Genomic DNA, 17,339 nt, shown 5'->3' with positions numbered 1-17,339 from the left:
ATCAGATAACCTAAAAGAAAGGTCAGAAGTTCATTTGTTCTTTCAGTTTTTGCTATTGAAGTCTTTTATTTGACAGCACTATTATACAGTGAAAAGGACCGTAGACTAGGTATATAAAACTTCTGACCTAGTTCCAGTTTGTCACTTTGAGTGAATCACTAGACTTTGCTTCCTTTTTTATAATTAATCTAATACATAGGTAAAGTTCTAATTTTTTATTTGATTTAAAATTGTTTCCACAATTTGAGAAATCGAAAAAAGAGCAGTCACAAACAATACCAAAGTTTGTGTTTTTTTAATGAAGCGAAAACTCAAAAGAACTTTCCCCGGAAGCGAAAACTCAAAAGAACTTTCCCCGTATTCATTAATAAGGTCATAACCCAGCAGTAATGTTCATACCAGGTGTATCTACAAAGCCAAGACCAGGAATCACTGCATCTCCTTCGTTAGATCTGATACTATGACTCTTCTCTTTTCTGTTAACATATTTGTGCAACATGCTGTAGTACTGCTCCTTTGGATTGAAAGTATATAGTGATGAAATTTGCTGCCAGTCTTTAATGCTGGGGGTGTTGGATTCCTTCGGATGTGCGCACTCAAAGAAACATTTAATATTCTCTTTTGCCAATTCCGTTGCATGCTCTGTGGCCTGACTTTTAAGGATCTGCTGCTCCTGTTCCAAATAGATTTTCCAGAATTTCAACTGCAGAAAACTAACTGGAGATAGGCATCGGGAGACAGAGGTAAAAATCAGAAGGAAGATGATGACAACTGCTATCAGGATCCAGCCCAGCACCTTAGGAAAACACAACAAAACAGCAATTTAGTCACACTTTTTATTAAAAAAAAAAAAAAAAAAAGATTAAAATCCTTTTTAAAAAAGATTTTATTTATTTGAGAGCGAGAGTGCACACGCACGCAAGAGAGAGGGCACACGCACGAGCAGGGGTTAGGGGTAGAGGGAGAGGGAGAAGCAGAATCCCCGCTGAGCAGGGAGCTTCACCCAGGGCTCCATCCCCGGACCCTGGAATCATGACCTAAGCCGACGTTTAACCAACTGGGCCACCCAGGCGCCCCCAAATTTAAAACTTCTTACATAGAGTTTGAACTACTCACAGTGATGATGATGATCAAGCAACAGTTGTAGGTCTTAGTCTCTTAGGAGAAAGAAGTGCCTGTAACCTCCCAAACCCCTCGGTAGAACTGCTTGACAGCTCATTTCCCAAGTCATGTCAAGGGCCCAGAGAGGGGCCTATATATCACTCCGCTAGAATTCAAAACGTGGAATTTCGGCAGATCCAAAGAAACAAGCATTCATTTTCAAGAACCTCTGGGCTTTATATGCCCAGCAGCAGGGTGGGGTGGTGGCTTTAGAGCCAGGACAACCCATTTCATTGTAACAAATCTGCTTTCTTCCGGCTGGACAGACACCTCGACCTGCACATGGTGTATCAAGAGGATAATGCGGGATCGGAGGTCAAGGGCCTGGCGCGGTATCCGGCCCACAGCAGGAGCCTGCAGCTGTCCGCGCGCCTTCCCTCCTTTTCATTCGTGTTACTGAAATCGCCGCCAGGCTAGTCTGTCTTCCCGCGCCCTGCGTCTGGAGCCAGGGCACCCCGCTTGCACCTCCCCCGGCCCCTCTCCCGCGCTCCCCACGGCTGACCTGCGACTGGGCCTTGAGCTCCTTCAGCAGGTCCTGCGCGTCGGACTCCCGGGCCTGGCGGCAGGGCGCCAGCGGCAGCTGGGCCTCGCAGGTGGGCTCGCGGCCCCGACACAGGCGCCGCGCCAGGGGGACGCTCCCGCTGGCGGCGCACTCGTAGAAGGCGCCGCCGAGCAGCGCCACGGCCACCCAGGTGAGCGGCGCGAGCGCGGCGGCGTAGCTGAGCTGCGCGCACACCAGCGCGCCCCGCAGCCCCGCGCCGCAGCCCCGCGGGCGGGCGCTGCGCGCGCAGCAGCCGGTCAGCAGGCGCCAGGTGCGCGCGTTGAGCAGGTAGCCCAGCAGGAAGAGGGCCAGCGCCGGCACCAGCAGGAAGACCAGGCCGTAGGGCAGGTTCCAGGTGGCGCTGCAGGGACACTGGAACACGACGGTGGAGAACAGGCGCTCCCCGCCCGCCGTCAGGAGGGTCACCAGGCCGTAGCCCAGCGTGCTGTGATGCTTGAGGTGCACGTCTAGCACCGTCCACAACTTATCCATGGGCCTCATACCCCCCGGGGCGCCGTGGACAGGCCTGGAAGCTTCTGCGTCTTCACGGCCCTGCTCCTCCAGCGGTTTGCGTGGGCTGAGGTCTAGGGCTTTCCACTCTGCTCAGCGGCAGCTTCCTGACAGGGGGGAAGGGGACTTCTTGGGCCTCCGTGAGCTTTCGCTTTCTTATTTCAAGCAAACCAACTCTGGCCGATACACCCATTGACCTCTCAAGATCACTCGTGACCTTCTTCTCACAATTCAGGAACCTGACTGAGGAGAGACTCCATGGAATGGTTACCTTTGTTTCCACCCAACTGATGAGAAACCAGGGACTTCCCTCACTTACCCTTCCTGATTCAGTGCAGCTACCCGATAAGAGTGTATTAAATTTTACTGGCGTAAACGGAAAACGCCAGATTTTCCCCTACTGCAGCCACCTTCCTTCCGAAGCCAACTCTCAGACCCAAACGATTACAAAAAAACTAGGCAGTTACAGGAAACATTACTCGAGGACAAATTCCTGGTTTCTCTTTCATAAGCTAAATCACAACAAAGCCCAGCTCAAGTTCTAGGACGCCCACGATCTTCTGTCCTCTTCCTGTGCCCCTTCTGGACAGAATCACCAGCCTCGTTCACACTGACTGTTCTCTCCTCTGATCTCCCACAGGGCGTTAGACTGAACATAGTGTACTGGCTTCTGCCTCTTAGTCCCCCAGGTATGTCCTAACACTGTCACTACCTGGACGACATAGCTCCCTCCCACTACCAGTACCTGGTACAAAACCACCATTCTGTAGCATTTTGATGAAAAGCTGTTCTCTCTGTGTGAGTCCAAATTGTCATACAGGACAGTTAGGGCCCTCTTCTCTGAGATTAAACAGGGTACTGCCAGGCTTCCTGTAAACTTGCAGCCAAGCTCCCTATTTGAGGCATGTCATTTCTGCTTTATTTCTACACCTCAAAAAAAAAATTTTTTTTTGCTTCCCTTGTCCCTCAGCTGACTCTGTCCCTCTTACTGCTAGACTCTTCTTTAATCCCACCACACATCTCCTAAAGATGTTGCCTCCCTGCTCCACACTTTCTATATACCGTCATGAACAAATCTCACTATATCCACAACCTTTACGCAGATGGCTTTATCCAACTCTCCCTTACCTGTAATGTAACTAAAATGTGCCCTTCTGTCTTCTTGAGTAACACATTTCTCAAAACAAGAGGGAGGGTTGGCTGGCATTCTCCCATTACAATGTCCAAACCCAGGCTTTTCTGTTCTCTTCTAACAGTTTATTCTCCACTGAGGCTCAAGCTATTCAGCACAACCTCCTCCCCCTCCTCACTCCTGCCATCTGAGTTCATTCCCTTCATTTATTAAGACTTTTGCATCTGGTGACAGCTCCTCCCTAGCTCCTGTTATTTCATCAAGGATTTGGCTTCAAATATTTTTAGTTACAGAAACTTCCATCTTGTCACTCTCCTATCCCAGCTAAAGTAATTCATTTGTTAACAGTTTTAATGAGTTCATTTTTCATTCAATCATTCATTTAAATGTTTAATAAGCTCCCAGAATATGATAGAACCTATAAAAGTGCCTGGTATTATTGGGTACAATAAGGAACAAGACAGAGACCTTCCTTTCATTGAGCTTGTACTAGCGAGGATAGATAATGAGGAGGAAACTCCTCAAGGTTATGAAAGTAATTAAAGTGGAATCACGTGGTAGAGAGTATCCTGAGAAAGCCTTTGTAAGGAGAGGACATTTAAGGATAAATGTGAATGAGCAAGGCCCTGGGGTGCAAGGGAACTTAGCAGTCTGTGGTTGGAAAGAAAGCCAAAGTGATGGAACATTAAAGGTGAGAAGGAAGTTGGCACATCATGAGGGCAGAGCTGCAGGTGTAAGGTCAGGTTTAGGGGCTCTATAGACCAGATATGTGGTTTGCAACCCTGCCCCTGAAACTCATTACAGACTGAGCCGCATCCTGACCTGATTATCCTATCAGCTTGTGTCTCCAAACACTACCTCCTGGGGTTGCCACCACTGTGCTCCCCCAATCATGGATCTCCCAGATACCAATGATCACTCCGTACTTACTACAGGTTACTGTAATTGTGAGAGTCTGGGTTCTGCCAGCCAGTCTGAATTTTCTCCCAGTACCAGCAGATGAGTCTAGTACGTGACATCTACCCCTGCCATCACTGAAGTAGTGGATGGCTCTAGTTCTAAGTTCTAGTTCTAAGTCTTGAAGATTGCTCAGCCCTTTATACCCAGTTCTGTCTGGAGAAGACATTGCTGAGAAGTTCAGTACTTAGCGGAAATAGAATAATATATCAACGGTGTGGGGAGGATTGAAGAATTTTTTCTTGAGAGTAGACTAAATAAATTTGAAAGACCTTTACACTTTTGAAAATCTATAATTTAACATCAATTTACTTCAACTTTTAAAAAATGAGTGAGAGGGCGCCTGGGTGGCTCAGTCGTTAAGCGTCTGCTTTCGGCTCAAGTCATGATCCCAGGGTCCTGGGATCGAGCCCCGCATCGGGCTCCCTGCTCTGTGGGAAGCCTGCTTCTCCCTCTCCCATTCCCCATGCTTGTGTTCCCTCTCTCCTCGTCTCTCTCTCTATCAAATAAATAAAATCTTTAAAAAAAAAAAAATGAGTGAGAGATTCTCATGGCAAGCACATTGGAAAACCAATTGTTATGGGTTTTGTTTGTTTGTTTTGTTTTAACTGTAGTACTTTGTTTCTCAGCACTATCATTATTGCTGTCAGGAATGGGTTTCAGAAACCTCAAAAAAATTCGTGGAAAAGAAAGGAAGAGAAACTCTTGAAAGAATTTCACACTGTAAACCTAAAAGTTCCTTGTAGTCGTCTTCAAGTGAGCTAGCTCTCAAACGTTATTCTCTGTAGTCTTCATGAGAACTCAGACTAATGGTATGACCTTGCTTGGAATATGACTTCTAGATTCTAGCAAGGTGTCGATCCTGGCCCAAGATCCACCCGTAAGAATAAAATCAAATCAAAATTCATCTGTATTTTAAGTATCCACCATGTGCAAGACACAACTTTAGATGCCAAAAATAACAAGTAAATTTAGATCTAACACTCTTAATCTTAGAGAATACCTTTCTGTGCATTATTATGTATGGATATATTGTTTATGTATGTATTTGAAAATCTGAACCCGTTATTATCTTAAGATTTTTGAATGCTTATAAAAATTCTTCCAGTGGAAGTATAAAGCAGAAGGAGGGAAAGATCAGACCCTTTCCCTGACACAGGAATGTCATTTGTTAAATGGTAATCCCATGACATTTCAAGTAATCTTTTTACAGATTATTTTCCCCTTTTCTTAGCATGATTTTCTAAACCTATCATAAAATTTTAAATATTCACTGATTCACACACTAAAAAAAATTTTTTTTTTTACAAAAGATGATTATTTTACCCCTAAGAACCTAGATGTGGCCAGTCTTTGCGGTCATCACTGTTGTCATCATTCTCATCATCGTCTGACACAATGAGTCTGTAAAGGTTCTAGTGTTCCTTCCATGGTTCTTTTTTTTTCTTTTTTTTTTTTTTCGAGAGAGTGCAAGCAAGGGGTGTGGGGGGCAGAGGGAGAGAGAATCTTAAGCAGACTCCGTGCTGAGCATGGAGCCCAACATGGGGCTCAGTCCCACAACCCTGAGATCATGACCCAAGACAAAATCAAGAGTTGATGCTCAACCGACTGAGCCACCCAGTAGAAGGCGTGGGTGGTGCCCATCCTTCCATGGCTTTTAAAACCCATGTCTATCTTCCTTTCCAACCAGGACCCAGCAGAATGGCTCCCACAAAGACGGGTGGCGAGAAGAAGAAGGGTCATTCTGCCATCAACGAGGTATTGACCAGAGAATACATTCACATCAACATTCACAAGTGCATCTATGAGTGGGTTTCAAGAAGCGTGCCCCTCGGGCACTCAGAGAGATCCGGAAATTTGCCATGAAGGAGGTGGGAACTCCAGATGTACACATTGACACCAGGCTCAACAAAGCTGTCTGGGTCAAAGGAATAAGGAATGTTCATCTGTGTGTGGTTGTCCAGAAAACAATATGAGGATGAAGATTCACCAAACAAGCTCTATCCATTGGTTACCTGTGTACCTATCACCACTTTCAAAAATCTACAGTTAATGTGGATGAGAACTAATCGCTGATTGTCAAGTAAAGGTATAAAACCACACAAAAAAAAAGCAAACAAAAAAATGTCTATTAGGAATTTTGGTAAATTACATTATGTTTTTCCATTGACTCAAATTATTTCACAGGTGGTTTTAATATATGCTAGAGCTTCATTGTCAATGGCCACTTACTTATACTTTTCTTCATCACAAGTCCAGTCCCCCTGCTGTCAAATTTGGTTTACTAGTTTGTGAACTATGATCAAAGATTTGGATTTCCAAAGATAATAATAAATAACAAGATTAAAGGACAAGAATAAAGAAAAAAGTAATTTAATAGGAGGAAATTTGGATTTCTTCAAATTATTTCTTCAAATTAAAAGTAATTTAATAGGAGGAAATTTGGATTGTCTTAAATTTGGCAATGACATCATTGCCAAATCTCAAAAATTCACATTAACTCAATGGAGAACTTAAAATGTTGTGGAAGATCTTCCCTAAAAGAATATGTCACATGAGGGGCGCCTGGGTGGCTCAGTCGTTAAGCATCTGCCTTCGGCTCAGGTCAGGATCCCAGGGTCCTGGGATCGAGCCCCACATCGGGCTTCCTGCTCAGCCAGAGGCCTGCTTCTCCCTCTCCCACTCCTCCTGCTTGTGTTCCCTCTCTCACTGTGTCTCTGTCAAATAAAAAAATAAAATATTAAAAAAAAAAAGAATATGTCACATGAGGGGTGCCTGGCTGGCTCAGTTGGTAGAGCATGCAACTCTTGATCTCAGGGTTGTGAGTTCGAGCCCCACAGTGGGTGTAGAGATTACTTAAAAATAAATAAATGAAATTAAAAAAAAATGTATCACATGAGATATGCTGCATATTTAAAACATTCACATCTATGCAATGGAATACAAAATAGGTGCATATGATTGAGGTAGATCTGTATGTGCTGGTGTGGGTGAAAAGACAAAGTTGACATGTTAATTGGAAAAGGTAAACAAAAACACTGCATGCCATACATTCATGTAAGAAAAGAAAAGAAAAAGAAAATGTATGTACGTCTCTTGCTGATGTGTATGATACTCTACAAGATTAAAAAATATGTCAAATGCTTACCTCTGAGAAGTAAGGAGAGGGTTGTGAATGAATACAGGGAGAGACTAGTTGCACACCTTTCTTTAGTGTTTGTCTTTTTTTTAAACATGCTTATGTTCCTTCTCCAATTAAAAAATACATGAAATGTTTTGATCTAATGAAGAATCTCTGAAGAAGAAATCTGGGAAGAGGCGATTTCCCAGGCTCTTCTTTGTCTTTCCTTCTCTGCACACAGAGCTTATACGAAGGGTTGCTCCCTGAACCTGAAATGCCAACAATTCACCTCTTCTTGCCAAAAGTAATAAATCCTAGTGAGAGACTGTGTTTGAAGAATATAGAAGATAAAGAAACTGAGTGTTTGAGAACTGGAAGATGGCAAAAAGCAGTAGGAGGAGAAGAGGAAAAGATCAAATGGAAAGGTGGGGTTGGGTGGCATTTACCCAAGTCCTGCATGAAACAAGATGGAAGGACCCTCTGCCTCCTTCAGAGAAGGCTTCAACTGTGCTCTGTAGGGTCTTCTATGTACCCATTATTGGCATAGAAACAAGGCAGAGAGGAAAGGCAGGTGGAGAAGAATGGAGGTGGGTGAGTGAGTGGTTAGATTGTGGAGCTTTTGAAGGACAGCAGGAAGTTCAGTTCCCAGCAGTTTAGAAACCACCATCACTTCTTTTAAATGTTGATCCAGACAAGTTTTTCCTGAGTTTCTAGGAGTTACCTCTTTTGGTCTAGCTTCATTAAAAACTATCAATGTATGGGGGAAATCCAAAAAACCAATGTATTTGATGAGTTTAGATATTGTTTAATTGTATCACGGGATGCCTGGGTGGCTCAGTTGGTTAAGCAGCTTCCTTTGGCTCAGGGTTCTGAGATCGAGTCCCAAATCGGGCTCCTTGTTCAGCGGGGAGCCTGCTTCTCCCTCTGCCTGCCACTCCCCCTGCTTGTGCTCTCTCTGTCTCTTTGACAAATAAATAAAATATTTTTTAAAAAATAAAAGAAAAATAAAAATGTTTAGATACTGTTTAATGTAGGCTGGGAACTGCTCCTGACTGAGCAACAGAGTGTTGGGGGGGGAAGTGACTCCTAGTAGAAAGAAATCCAATTTATCCCAGGATCCCTTTCCTGACTATTATCAAGTTGCAAGACCAATAAGAAAAGAAAGGAAATGCCTTTAAAGTGTTATTATTTTCTTCCCATAAGAGGAGGGAGTTGGGGCAGATATTAGAAAGTGCTTTGGGAGTTCATTACTGAATTGAAATGGTTTCTCATCTATACACACTGACACATAATCTTCAGGGCAACCAGAAAACCAGGTCGGAGGGACACCACTGTCTTCCAGCTGGAAGTCTTGGCCTTCTTAGGAACCCTGTACTCTCCTTGCTCCAGCTCTGGGGGCTCAATACTCTGCTCCTTTAAGGAGTAACTCTCCGCTCTTTAGAGATTGCTTTTCAAAGATGAACATATAGATCGTCATCTCTGTGTCTACATTCTTCTCCTAGGCAACATTTGCATCTTGGCAAGGTTTGGATAATTCCATAACACCCTGTCTCCAGGGCATTTTCTGTTCCTTCTTCCTGTTCATTTCAGACAGTGCTATGGTCAGAATATGTCCCCCCCAAATTCATATGTTGAAAATCTAACCCCCCAAAATGATGGTATTAGTAAGTGGGGCCATTCTGAGGTGCTTATGTCTTGAGGGTGGAGTCCTCATAAATGGGATTAGTGCTCTTGTAAAAGAGGCTCCATCGAGATCCCTAGCTCCGGGGGCAGTGGGGGGTGGTCTCACAGTAGCCATTAAATACTTCAGCACAGTCTCGTGGTCCACCTTACTGCAAGGGGACAAGGACATGTAACCTTACCATTTGCCAGAAGGAAAGGAATGATCATTAGTTCTACTACAGACCATTCTTTTGTTTCACTCTTCTTCCCACTCCAGAAGTCACTAACCTTCTTCCCAAAAGAAACAAACCAGAAGTCCAAACATGGAACTCACAGTCCAGAGTCTGGGTAGTGTGTGGCACTCTCTACATCAGGTCTTCACGTGGCCCATCTTGAGCTACAGAACCATGAACTAACAATAATGGATTAATCTGTCCCCCCCCAGGCAATGCACAGTGGAGGAACGGCGCCAGGACACCACAGGAAACATTTTCTTTAGCTATATAATCTTTCCAAATTAATGCAGGAGTTAGTTTTATTAGCAGCCAAATAAGAATTGGGTCTCTCTATCCTCCAGTTTCCAGGCTGCTCACCATGAGACTGCTAAACTAATGCCACATATTTTCGGAAAGGAAGTAAAACTTCCTTAAGAAACCTAATAATAAAATATAGAAAAAGTTATTTCCTCTTTGTTGTTGTCTATAACTAAAGTAAAAAGAAAACCCCCTCCCTTAATTCATTCCCTTATGTGTGGGTATGGGAGATAGTGGAGAAATGGGGCAGACAGTGGGGAAGATGAGAAATTATTTTTATCATGGAAGTGTCCTGCATTAAATACCAGTATTTGGTCCGAACTAGTCAAAAGCCTCCACTAAACTATAAGGGAAAGGGGCAGTATGGTCCTCTCCTATGCATTAAAGGCAAAGAGAACTGGACAAGCATGAGCATGTGAAGTCTACCATGTGCTGTATGATCAATTTTTCTAAATTCACCCATCACCCCTTAATCTTTTGCAGCCTCCTATTTGTCTTCTTATTACATATGACAGTTTTATAATCTTTTATTTGTTACTTACTATTTTTTCATCTCCCCAACTAGATTATATGTTTCATGAAGGCAAGGATCATGCTTGATTTAATCCCTTTTTGGTTACACAGGTCTTAGTCTAGTGCCCAGGACCTTATAGGTGTTCAGTAAATATCTGTGGTTGTAACGAGTGAATCAGTCAATGAATGGATGAATGAATGAATGAATAAATGAACTACTGCAGAGTCAGCATCATGTCTACTTTGTTCAGCTAAGAACTTGAACCCTTCTACAGAGATCCTGCCTACCTGAGCATCTTGAATTGCCAACCTTGTGACAAACAGAAGGTAAATCTTTCCAGGGAGGATGAGGACAAGACCATGGAGAAGATAAGGCCATGGGACAGGTTCCAGGTACAGCTGAAGGGCCATCTGGACACCCACCCCCACTCACTTGCATCAGAGTGACCAAGCCACAGTGGGGGGTGGCGGAGAGGCAGGTGCCGGCAGAGTAGGGACTCTCCCACAACTTCCTCCTTCCTGCCCAGCTCAGCTTGTTTACTCAGCAGAGCTGTCTGGTATCTAGCACTCACCTTCCCCACTACCAGCCGCATTTCTCTACCAGCTTCTCCCACCATACTTAGCTGAATTTCTCAAGGGAGGGACTTTTCTTTTGACTTTAGCTGTAGACTGCAACCAAAGGTAAATAACTATTTTTCTATATTTTATTATTAGATTCCTTAAAAAGAGTTCATCTCCTTTCTTGGAAGCAATGAGCCAAGCAGGAATAGGTTTTGTTGACACGTAGGCTCCAGCTTGGCTATGACTCCACTTTGGCACTCCACCTGACCCCCCCAGCCAGGCACCTGACGTAACTTATCCAGTTAACTTCAGTTCGGCTATTAATGACACTCTCCTAGCTCTCCTCCTAACTTGGGGACTGTTTGGCTAAGTATCCTTGCCAGGCTCCTCCTCACAACCATTGATTTTGGTACTCACCAAAATTCAATCCTTTCCACCTACACTACCTGAATAATCTCCTCTTGGAGGCACCACTAGCTAGATGTGTGACCTTGGGCAAGCTTTCGACCTCTCTGTGCCTCGGTTCTTTCATCTGTAAAATGAAAATAATAGTATTCTATGACTCCTTGGGTAGTTGTGAAGATTAGATGAGTTGATAGATGTAACATTCTTTTTTTTTAATTTTATTAAGTTTTTTTTTTAAATTCCAGTGGAGCTAACAAACAGTGTTCTATTAGTTTCAGGCATACAATATAGTGATTCAATAATTCTATACATTGCTCGGTGCTCATCAGTGCACTCTTAATCCCCATCAGCTCTTTCCTCCATCCCATCACCCACCTCCCCTCTGCTAAGCCTCAGTTTGTTCTCTATAGTTAAGAGTTTGTTTCTTGGTTTGTCTCTCTCTCTTTTTCCTTTGTTCATTTGTTTTGTTTCTTAAATTTCACGTATGAGTGAGCTCATATGGTATTTGTCTTTCTCTGACTTATTTTCCTTAGCATTATACTGTCTAACTCCATCCATGTCGTTGCAGATGACAAGATTTCATTCTTTTTTATGGCTGAATCATATTCCATTGTGTATATATACCACCTCTTCTTCATCCACTCATCCATCAGTGGACACTTGGGCTGCTTCCATAGTTCAGCTATTGTAAATAATGCTTCAATAAACATAGGGGCGCATGTATCCTTTCAAATTAGTGTTTGCATATTCTTTGGGTAAATACTTAGTAGTGTGGTTCCTGGGTCATAAGGTAGCTCTATTTTTTAACTTTTTGAGGAACCTCCGTACTGTTTTCCACAGTGGCTGCACCAGTTTGCATTCCCACCAGCAGTGCAAGAGGGCTCCTTTTTCTCCACATCTGCCCCAACGCTTGTGTTTCTTGAGATACATGTAACATTCTTAGAATAGTGCCTGTCAGAAAGTGCGGTCAATGACTGTTACTCTCTTTTTGCGTGTCTTTGACAACCAACTGTATGTTACCATTTCCACGTCTTCACCTCCAGGCCCTCCCCTCCTAAGTTCTCAATAGGACTTTCTGATTGCCTAGCAGACATTTCTGCTTATATGTCCAGCAGTCACCTCAAACCCACAATAGAACTCATTTTCCCCCTAAAACTTACTTCTCCTCCAGAATTTTTCTGTCATGTAAGGATATCAGTCTTTTAAGCTAGAAAACTCAGGTCACCTGTGGGTGCCACTCCATGTCCTGTGCAGCTCCATGCTGCCTCGGGGCCATCCCTCCAATCGGAACTCTTCTCCACCCTCACTGAAAGTGGACCAGCCCATTATCACCTCACTCCCCTCTGGTGGATGCCACACAGTCCTATCAGAGTTAACTTCCTGGAAGAAATCGAAGTAGGTTGGAGAAACTGTTCTGCCCATGTGAGTAGGATACAAAGTACAAAAGCTCATAGCAATAGTATGTGTGTCAGGCAAGAACTGGTTTAAAAAAGTCAAAGAACAAATATCCGACAGCATCATACAAGAGAAATTGCAAAATATTCAGACTGGAGAATGCTGTTCAGCAAGTTTAAGTAAATAAATGGCAGCGACGGCAACAACCAACAAGGACGAATGTTACAAACATTATGTGGAGCAGTAAAAATCAAACACAAAGAAAATTTTAAGTGTGATTCCATTTATAAAAACTTCACAAGCAGTTAAAACAAAATGTTATTTTCTGAGGAAGTATATACAAGTAATGAAACAGTAAAGAAAAGCAAAGTAGTGATGAAGAGTCACAAAGACAGTGGCTATTGTCTTTGGGGCTTGGATGGGATTACAATTGGGGTAGAAAGAAGGGGCAGGTGTTCACAATGTTATATTTCTACACCAGGGTGCAGGGTATAGAAGTGTTTGCCTTATAACTATGCTTTACACAGCATGTTTGTTTTAGTAGTTTTTAGTTTAGTTTTAGTAGTTTAGTAGTTTTCTGACCGTGGGTTATATTTTTTAACTTATAAGGCAGAAAAAGAAAGAAATCTAATTACACTATTTTCCAGTTGAAAACCCCCCACTACTCCCATTATCAAGAGGACAAGTTCCATATTCCCTTTGTTGACATAGAAGCTTATCCCAGTCCTGCTCCAGCCACCTCTGTCCACTCCATCCCATGCACCCCAGTTTCCAACAGCACTGACCTCCTACATTACCCATACTTACGTATCAGAGTGTTCTTCAATGATGTGCCTTTTCACTTGCTTCTACTGCTGCTTTGAATGACGTTTCTCTGTTCTTCACCCGGCAAACTACTCTCCTTTAATTCTTCGTCCAATGTCATCTCTTCATTGAAGCTATCCTCACAACCCCCAAGCAGAGTTAGTGGTTCTGTTTCCTTGTTCCCACACTATTAAAAAAGATAATAACTCTGCAGTAGTTCTTAAGTTGCCTATTGCAACATTCCTTTCAGGAATTGTGTCTCTCCTAATCGGGGAGCTTCCAGAGGGCCAGGCCTCTTCCTATTCATCACAGTGTCACTCAATAAAGTCAGTCATTCCCCGTCCACAGCTCTTCTCACTTCCGAAGTAGCCCTCACCATATTGCATATTAGCTTTCTCTCCTTACACAACTGTCTCAATGGATGTCATTCAATTTTTGTGAGAATTAAAGTAAGATTGTGTAAAGAACCCAGCGTGGTTTCAGTTATATTTTATAAATTTTTTTAGCAGTAGTGACTCCGAAATGTGCTAGAGGGCGCTAATTCACTGCTGTAATAGGCTATTGTGCTCTATGGGGTGTTAACCCTTGACTTGATCATCTAACAGAGAACCAAAGAAAGTTTAGTAAACAAATTATCAGCCATCTTTATTCAGTGAAATAAACGAATATAGTTCAAGAATTTAAGTTTGCAACTTACTTGAAATTATTTGGAGGAAGAACAATCCAACAGCTGGATTGATGGCATCATAGACTTGTTTCCATCCCTGTTTGTTTATTCCCCAACCCAGGGTAGGTCCAGCTTGCAATGGAAATGTCAAAGCACGCAACGTTGATTTTGGTGATGCCTTTATATGCACAAAAGTGAAGAAATGAGGTGTTTCCTCAACTGGGAAACAAGAGAATTGGGCTAGATCAACTTCAGGGTACCTTTCAACTCTATCATTCTGTAATACACAATTCTAGTTCTAGAAGGAAACAGGCGTGATCTCCAAAAATATAAACATTCAACCAAAAAGTGACAAAATTTAATCAAAAGTGAAAAACAAATCATTGTTTAAATCCTCCAAGCTGGAAGACAAAACAAAACAAAACAACAGTTCCAATGTTCCTTCCATAGAATGCTGGGGTTTAAAAAGCAATGTGAGTGACAAGTGATTGGCTGTCTGAAAGATGCACTGATCGTGAAATATTTTCTAGACTCTTTTATATCTCCACACCCAGGAATAATTATTTCAGACGAACCTTTGTCTTCTTTAGGAGAGGGTGATAAAGTAGGCTTATTTTATATAAAGTAATAGCCAGCCAATTGAAAGCATTATAGGTTTACAATGACTTCATTCATATCAACCACCTGAAAAACCACAAACATTTATGAATAAGAGCACATTCCAGATAATAACACTAAGTTAAGAGATGAATATTAAGAAATTAGTAAATAATTTGCTTTTACATTTATGAAGCATTTCTACTTCATAAGAATCAAAGTGACTCACAGTTTGGGTATAAGATGAGACCAGAAACAAAACGCAAAAGTCTGATTTTGCACTGATGGTTATTTCTTATGCTCTCTGTAAGCCATACTGTGGGATCTTAACTATGACAAGTAGTCATAATTTCTAATATTTGGGGATGTCTTTTAGAGGAGGAGGCAGGCTGGGACCCAAGCAGGTAACATAGTAAAAATATGGCTTCAGTGGGCGACATGATACACGTTCAGAAGGGCATTCGTTACAGTGGGAAAAGCGTGGGGAAAAGGGAGCTGTGGCAGAAGACAGGGAAGAGCCCAATACTGAGCCGGACGCCAAGAAGAGTAAGGCGGGAGCAAAGAAAAATGAAAAAGAGGCAGCAGGAGAGGCACCAGTTCTGTCTGAGGACCCCCACCCCCAGATCAGAAAACCTCACCCAGTGGTAAATCGGCCACACTCCAGAGCTGCTCCTGGAATGTGGATGAGCTTCAAGCCTGTATTAAGAAGAAAGGTTTAGATTGGGTATAGGAAGAAGCCCCCCAGATATCCTGTGCCTCGGAGAGACCAACTGTTCAGAGAACACACTATCAGCTGAACTTCAAGAGCTGCCTGAACTATCCCATCAGTACTGGTGAGCACCTTCAGCCAAGGAAGAGTACAAGGGTGTGGGCCTGCTCCCCCACCAGTACCCACTCAAAGCCTCCTATGGCACTGGTGACGAGGAACATGATCAGGAAGGCCGAGTGACTGTGGCTGAATTTGACACATTTGTTCTGGGAACAGCCTCTGTACCCAAAGCAGGTGGAGGTCTGACGCGCCTGGAGTCCTGGCAGTGTGCTGGGATGAAGCCTTTTGCGAGTTCCTGAAGGGCTTGGCTTCCCGCAAGCCGCTTGCGCTACGTGGGGGCCTCAGTGTGGCTCATGAAGAAATCCACCTTCTCTACCCCAAGGGAAACGAAAAGAATGCTGGCTTCACTCCACAAAAGCGTCAAGGCTTTGGGGAATTGCTAAGGCCGTGCCACCGGCTGACAGCTTTGGGGTCCTCCACCCCAACGTGGCCTATGCATATACCCTTTGGGCCTCTGTGATGAATGCTCAATCCAAAAATGTTGGTTGGCGCCGTGATTCCTCTCTCTTACCTTGCACTGTGTGACAGCAAGATCCATTCCAAGGCCCTGGGCAGTGACTACTGTCCCGTCACCCTAAACTTAGCACTGTGACTGACACCTCCCCTAAATTATTTTAAGCCTAGGAAATAAGCCCCACAAGCTACCTTTAAAACGTAACACCCCCCGCCCCGCTCTGGCAACTTCTTTAAAAACTGCTCTCTGGAGAAATCTGCACTGTATTTCCCTTCTAAAAGTGTGAATCCTTCAATCAGGTTTCTAGTGACACTTAGGTTTCCTTTAAACCCAAGATTTTCTCTCTTTTTCTGTGTGTGTGCATCTCTTTATCTATCTATCTATCTATACACACACACACATATATATATACATATATATATATTAAACCTCCTTTGAACTGTCCACAGGAAAATAAAGAGCTATTGTTTCAAAAAAATAAATAAAATAAAATATGAGGATGTCTTTTAGTCTATCTTATTTTTTAAAGTCTACTTTGACAAAAAAAATTTTTGCTTGCTCTTTTCAGTGTCACAAGATTAAAGGAAAAATTGCTGCGAGACTTTAATAGTTTCGACGTGATTATGTTCATCACTCAATAGTTTAAATTATTATAATGTGGCATTTTGAACATTTCAAATAATCAAAAGCAAATATTAAAACGTTGTATTTTGAGCTTCATGAAGTAGCCCATAATAATTGCTGGGCATCTCTAGTTCCATTTCTAAATTTTTTTTTTTTAAGATTTATTTATTTATTTGAGAGAGCGAGAATGAGAGAGAGTACATGAGAGGGGGGAGGGTCAGAGGGAGAAGCAGGCTCCCTGCCGAGCAGGGAGCCCGATGCGGGACTCGATCCCGGGACTCCAGGATCATGACCTGAGCCGAAGGCAGTTGCTTAACCAACTGAGCCACCCAGGCGCCCTCTAGTCCCATTTCTTAACCTCTCTGAGCCTAGCTTCCTAATTTATAAGATGGGGCTGTAGCTTGTATCTTCCTTACATCCTTACTGAATCGGTGTGCAGATGTGTGCAAAATTCTTGCTCTCCGGGCCTCAGTAAGAGGGCTGTTATTATCACTGCTAGGCAGTATGCTTTAACATCATCACGGCATAAACATGGACAGGGCAGTGTTTTCATGAATTATTGGACATTTTATAAAATAAGCCTCGGATGTGGGCTCTTTATATCCTATTCTAAAAACACAACTCCGTTTGCAGAATTATTAAATACTCTTTCATTCCTTATTTCTTCCCTTGGCATCCAAATTATTTTTTTTTAAATCAAAAATGACCTCGCCTAAGCAGTGAATTCACAAAGGTCCTCTCATCATCTATGAAACTTTTTTTTTTTTTATTAAAGATTGTATTTATTTATTTATTTGACAGAGAGAGAGAGACAGGAGAGAAGGAACACAGGTAGAGGGAGTGGGAGAGGGAGAAGCAGGCTTCCCGCTGAGC

General features: G+C 43.0%; 1 protein-coding gene and 1 pseudogene across 2 annotated transcripts; one reads left to right on the top strand and one right to left on the bottom strand.

Moving 5' to 3' along the window:
• Nucleotides 1-279: 279 nt before the first annotated feature.
• CALHM6 (calcium homeostasis modulator family member 6) lies at nt 280-13,314 on the bottom strand. Of its 2 annotated transcripts, XM_045865370.3 has the most exons (3): nt 13,299-13,314; nt 1,664-2,319; nt 280-796 (listed from the first exon to the last, which is right to left on the bottom strand). In XM_045865370.3, the coding sequence occupies exons 2-3, from the start codon at nt 2,201-2,203 to the stop codon at nt 374-376; spliced, it is 963 nt and encodes a 320-aa protein (XP_045721326.1). In that variant the 5' UTR covers nt 2,204-2,319; nt 13,299-13,314; the 3' UTR covers nt 280-373. The 2 variants fall into 2 exon arrangements, with proteins under 2 accessions (XP_045721326.1, XP_045721325.1); XM_045865369.3 differs by lacking the exon at nt 13,299-13,314 and having other exon boundaries at nt 1,664-2,865.
• LOC123842922 (DNA repair nuclease/redox regulator APEX1-like) lies at nt 6,003-15,980 on the top strand (annotated as a pseudogene).
• The last annotated feature ends 1,359 nt before the right edge of the window (nt 15,981-17,339 follow it).

The sequence above is a fragment of the Mirounga angustirostris genome, unplaced genomic scaffold (assembly GCF_029215605.1).
Source record: "Mirounga angustirostris isolate CCGP_5_RB_7025 unplaced genomic scaffold, mMirAng1.0.hap1 SCAF_8, whole genome shotgun sequence".
Lineage (NCBI taxonomy): Eukaryota > Metazoa > Chordata > Mammalia > Carnivora > Phocidae > Mirounga > Mirounga angustirostris.
This window is presented reverse-complemented; position numbering and strand designations above follow the sequence as displayed.